Source organism: Berghia stephanieae, chromosome 8 (genome assembly GCF_034508935.2).
Source record: "Berghia stephanieae isolate SIO BIC M18660-M18661 chromosome 8, UCSD_Bste_1.3, whole genome shotgun sequence".
NCBI classification, from domain to species: Eukaryota; Metazoa; Mollusca; class Gastropoda; order Nudibranchia; family Aeolidiidae; genus Berghia; species Berghia stephanieae.
The window spans coordinates 49,093,180-49,098,981 of record NC_088367.1 but is presented as its reverse complement, the minus strand read 5'-3'; the positions used below and the strand labels follow the sequence as shown (position 1 = coordinate 49,098,981).

Genomic DNA, 5,802 nt, shown 5'->3' with positions numbered 1-5,802 from the left:
AGGACTCAACTATGCACTGCTCAAATCAGGACTCGAACCAAGGATCTTCTGATTCAAAGGCGAGTGTCATACCATTAGACCAAATAACCGTATATCCTGGTATCATAATACAACTTTACAACTTTCAGGGGTTTTCAATGAGCAACAAAATATTAAAAAATGAACCCAAATTTCATATTTTGTTGTTTAAAATCAATTCTTAGTGTCTAAATCACCGCGACATAATACCTATTTGAGTTGGAAGGGATTGGTCATATTATTTGTAACAATGATATTACTCAAACCAAAGAATTGAGGTAAAGATAAAAAATACATTTTAATCAATTGCAAAAATCATATAACAACAATAGACTGGTGACAAAAGGATCATTAGTACTATTTACACGATTCCAAACACACACACACACACACACAAAATTACACTCACATACAACTGGACGTACATACCATGAATTTAAGAATATTTTCCCCATCACAATCTTGAAGGAATCCTTATCTAACTCCACAGAGATGTCCTTTGCCAAAAACAAAAGTAAAGCCTAATTTATTTATTTTTAATTTTGGCGTAAAGACCATATGAAAATATTCCATGCAATATTTCATCAAATAGTATTACTGTTACTGTTACCCGTTAATCATATTAACGGTTGTCTTTAAACGTATTTTAATTTCATCATTAAAGAAATTCAGGACTTTTTATGTTTTTAAGAGTTTTACGGCGCCTGCAACACAATAAGGTCATATCAGCGCCAGTAAAAAGGAAGAAAATGGGATAGTAAAAAGTTCTAGAATTACAATAAAGCATCCAAGAAAAGGGAGGACAAAGGGGAATTGGTTCAAATAAGAAACAGGTGTAGATTCCAAAAGCACTCCATCAAAGTACTTAGTTTGAGATAACTAAAAGTCTCATCCAGACACAAGCACAGGTCCCCACTAAGAGGAACACACTCAAATGTTTTACAAATCATATATAATATAAAGAAAGCATAACAGAGAGATGATTTACAATGGAAAAAATATCATCTCCCAAAACTAACAATACATTCGACTGTTTCCCTCTCAGCCAGGGCATCTGGCCAGGGCCAGGACAAAACCAAGTAATCTCATTCCAAGACAAAGAAAGAAAGCATGTTGGAAAACAGATATAAGGGGATAGAAGACACAGTATGTACCCCCTGCCCACTATGGGAGGTCAGGAACCCCACCCAGAAATTCAGGACATTACAGAAACCCAGCCTGGAAGATTTCATAAAGCAGCGTTTCCAGCTTTAACCAGAAAAAGGGCATCCCAGACTTCAAAGCATTATTGAGAGGATTTGTAAATTAAAAAAACAACAAAAAACCTCAATTATCCACTGATAGCAAATAAAGACTACAGATCTTTATATTCTTTTTGTTTCCTTTAATCTATTTCAACAAAATTTGCTTCTTAATAATCCTGTTTTTATATTCAACATGGAGATTTTAAATTACAAACAAAAACAGATATCTCTCATATAAGTACAACAACATAAAATATAACTGAAACCCTGAAATGAGCTTACAAAAAAATGAGATGAAACTAGAAAATTGATACAATTAGACAACAATAACAAAACAAACCGTAAATAAAAAATAATAATAATGAACCAATCAAAACTCCAGAAATTCTGCTATCTCAGGAAAGGATCCGGTCTGTTTTTCCTCATGACAAAAGCTATCTTCCTCTGCATTTCCGAGTCGTAAATTCTACGGCATCGTTCATAGGCAAGGCGACTTCTCTTGACTGTTGGCTTCTCATATCTTTCCTTCCTCTTCACTTCAGAAAAGAAATTCTCTTGTCTCAGAATACTGGAGGATTGAAAAAGAAATCCAAAAAAGTAAGAACTGCTCTTAATATGATCCTAATAATGTTACAGTGAATGACTTAATCAGTCGGATGGTGAAAAGGTTTGGACTGAGATATTGCCAAGTTTAGTTAGAAGGTTAATTTTTATCCAAATTGAGTTCTTGTCATAGATGATTAAATCAACCCTTTTCGTACATCTTCGGGAAATATCAAAGCTTAATTTCACTTCTAAATATTTTTTACAGCTAGTCACGTTGAAAAAGTATGAAATTTGAGAAAAGTTGCTGGTTATCTTTCCCATACACCTGACCATAACTTCATGAAAAATCACCCAATTTACTTCAAAGAAAGATTAAAATGCTCTGATTAGCACATTCTTTCAGAAAATGAAAAAAAAAATGCAAATCCTTCCAACTGATTATGTCATGTGTGTACTGACACAAATGGCATTACACTAACCATGCATGGCAAAACATGGGTGCGAGTAGGTTAGACCAAAAAAGCCTGAAATCCAATTCCAAGAAAAATTTTAAAAGCCTGAACTTATTTTGAAATGTAACCTATTTATTGCCTCTAAATTGTATTAACCCTCTCGTGTTCAGATTCTTTTTGGGGGAGTAGATAATGAGTTCCCTATATGGCCATATCAATCATGTAGACATCCTTTGATGATATAAGCCTACCCTTTGATATCTGCAGTCGCCTTTTCGTTTTCTACGGTCACTCATGACTAAACTCGGCCCAGAAGCGATTTCATAGGTCCGTCCATCACCACATTTCAAACTTTTGTTCTCGTGAGTTCTTAAGTTTTTTGATTGAAGAACGATTGGCTATTGAGCATCTTGACCCATCAACGATTGGTCATTCTGACAGCTCACGTGTCAACAGCCGTCAACAATACATTGAGTCATCGCTGAAACAGTGGAAGACGCTCATCACATCGTTGCGTCACAATCATGACGTTGTTGAATAAATTATCCAGGCATGGTTGATAGGTAAAAAAGCCAAATTTTGTTTAGTTACATTTGAAACAAACAAAGTATATCACTGATCTCGTCCCATTGAGATATAAACAATGATATAAAAATCAAGAAAATCGGCCGATAAATAAAAAAGTTGCTAAAAAAAAGCTAAAATAAACAAAAGCAATTTTTAAAATCAAATTTATTCGTAAAACAGTTGGTTTTCAACCGAGTTTTCTGAAATAAGGACCAATGTTCTTCTTTTTTCAAGCAGATTTCAACAATGTGACTTTCAAATTCCTCAGAATTATATTTTTTACTTTTAGATTATAGCTTTTAGGCCTACTCAAAAAGGTGTTATATTCCTTGCATAACAATAGCATAATACATGGACGGCGAGAAGCGTTGTTTCGGCCATCTGGATAGATAGCCTGTGACTCACAATTCTACACAAATGGATGGTGGCGGTACATCAAAGAGGTGTAACAAATTTATTTACCAACTACTTTTCTTAGTGCTAAAATTACAAAGTAATAATTTCGCATCAGAAAAAATTAACTCTGAAGTTCCTATCTCTTTATTACAATAAAATTGATACCACGAATGACAAAATCGCCCCACAAATAAGGGAGTTATAAATTATTCATAATATTTTTTTTAATTTACAAAAATTGTTATCAAAGTCATTTTTCATCACCAAAGATGTAATTTTCCCCCGATTTTTACCAAACAAAGTGCAATGTCAATGATTTTCACCCGCAAATAAAATAGGTTTTAAATCGCAATTTCTACAGCATATTTTATTTTCTGTCGCAAATCTATAAAAATCAAAGCTGAAAACATCCTGCGACAGTGACAGTGCCTGTCATTTCCTTCATAACGATTGGATTTTACTTACTGAGGCCAGTTTTGGCTAACCCACCTATGAATATTATGCCATTGTTGGTTTTTGTCGGGTTGAATCATAAAGAGTTAAGTCGAGATGATCTAGATGCCGAAAAAAAATGTAACATTCATTCCAAAAAGCCAGAAATCTTGCACCCATGGATAATAAGAAAGGGGGTCCCGGAAGCTCAGTCGAGCCCTTGCTTCACACGCAAAGGGACCAAGATCAATCCCGATCTCGAACTGACCCTAAAAAAAAAAGAAAACCCTAGGACTGCTCTGCTCTCCTTTTCAATACTTCAACGACAATGGCAGTGGAGAACCAAAACAATTGACGAAATGTTTAACTTTTACCAATCAATCAAGGGTTGTTCTACGACTCCTAAAATGATATAATAAAAATTGAAAAAGTAAACGTCTGAGTCTCACAAAAGATTCAGAGTTAAAATAACAATGTAAAGGGAAGCTACCTCGAGGAACGTGCGGAGGGTCTCCCAATTTCTGAGATATATAATTAACAGGAATAAAGAATAAAATACTCTAAAGCTTGTTTTGTGTCCTTTAAAATGATACAAAACAGTAAAAGTAAAGGGTCTATTTCTCTGAATGTTCAGCTAAATAAACTGTAACTCACACCGAAGTTTCCAGTTTCTGTTCTCAAGATTATTTTGGTTACCTATTTGCGAGAGTTCGGCACCATCTTTTGTTCGTTTGGCATTCAGAGAAATAGAGATCATTTTTACTTTTATGAGAAATCCTATCTCCTATTAACGCTGAAAACTTGCAATCTCTCTTCTGTCTTTTCTCAACAAAAACAAATTTCAAAACCCCAATAAATCACAAAGATGAAGAAAAAAATGGCCTCCTCAACTATAATAAAATAAGGCTATTCGGATTGCAGTCTGCAGAAATATATAATCTTATTTTACCGAGTATTCGGGAAAATAGAGTTCAGCATTATTTTGCCGATCATACGCGACTTTGAATTAGATAGACATCAAGATTATTTCCTGAGCGTTCGAAGAAAAAGAGTTCACACAAGTTTATTATTATTTTCCTGAACGTTCAGAGAAATATAGAGTAAAAGTAGAGCCAGCCAAAAGAAAACAAACTTTATTTTAAATTTTAAAGTCTCTCTGCATATAGTAACATAGGCAACACAGTTCAGGAATTACTCAATGGTAACCAGTGTTGTATGATTGAATTTCAGTAATGAGTGTATCTGGAAATAATTCTGCATATGAATATGAATATGACCAAGTTGAAGACCAAGACAAAAAAAAAACCACACACACAACCGGCATACCTGTCAAGAACTCTATAAGCGGGCTCGATTTGATTATCTTTCACAAGAACTGTTTTAGCAAGAAAACGTATATGATTGCGTGACATTTTTCTTTTTGTTAGATGACCATGTATGATTTTCAGAACGAAACAAAACAGATCACTTGGAATTGACCTTCCTAAGATTGAAAACGAAAGTAGTAGTCTCGTCTTGCTTTCGATGATCCGGAAATAAAATAACCATTAGGTATGTGTTTCCATAGACTAGAAATACCAGTTGTCTATTTGGCATAATATTCCGTCAAACATTCTATCTATTCATTCATTTCGTTCTTTTATTCATCCATCGATTGATTTATTTATCGAACTTTTATTTATCTATTGCTTTTAAAGGAATGCAAACATTTCAGTTATCTTTTGTTAACTGGCTGTTTGTCTATGGGAAATAAATTTTCGTCAAATATAAATTAAACCCAGAAACCCAGAATTATCATTATTATTATTATTATTATTATTATTATTATTATTATTATGATTATTATTATTATTATTATTATTATTATTATTATTATTATTATTATTATTATTATTATTATTATTATTATTATTATTATTATTATTATTTATTATTATTATTATTTATTATTATTATTATTATTATATTATTATTTATTATTTATATTATTTTTATTATTTATTATTTATTATTATTATTATTATTATTATTATTATTATTATTATTATTATTATTATTATTATTATTATTATTATTATTATTATTAGTTAGTTGTTTTATTATTATTATTATTATTATATTATTATTATTATTATTATTATTATTAT

The 5,802-nt window shown here is 32.0% G+C and overlaps 1 protein-coding gene across 1 annotated transcript; it reads right to left on the bottom strand.

The window, feature by feature from the left end:
- Positions 1-297: 297 nt before the first annotated feature.
- On the bottom strand, positions 298-5,175 carry LOC144978809 (small ribosomal subunit protein bS21m-like). The gene is made up of 2 exons (XM_078925332.1): positions 4,982-5,175; positions 298-1,830 (listed from the first exon to the last, which is right to left on the bottom strand). The coding sequence occupies exons 1-2, from the start codon at positions 5,065-5,067 to the stop codon at positions 1,653-1,655; spliced, it is 264 nt and encodes an 87-aa protein (XP_078781458.1). The 5' UTR covers positions 5,068-5,175; the 3' UTR covers positions 298-1,652.
- Positions 5,176-5,802: the final 627 nt, after the last annotated feature.

What these genes read in the sequence shown, in the direction of transcription:
- LOC144978809 (XM_078925332.1), bottom strand. Translation starts at nt 5,067, where the DNA reads ATGTCACGCAATCATATACGTTTTCTTGCTAAAACAGTTCTTGTGAAA. An exon ending in GCTTATAGAGTTCTTGACAG is followed by an intron (nt 1,831 to 4,981) that starts GTATGCCGGTTG and finishes TCAATCCTCCAG; the next exon opens with TATTCTGAGACAAGAGAATT.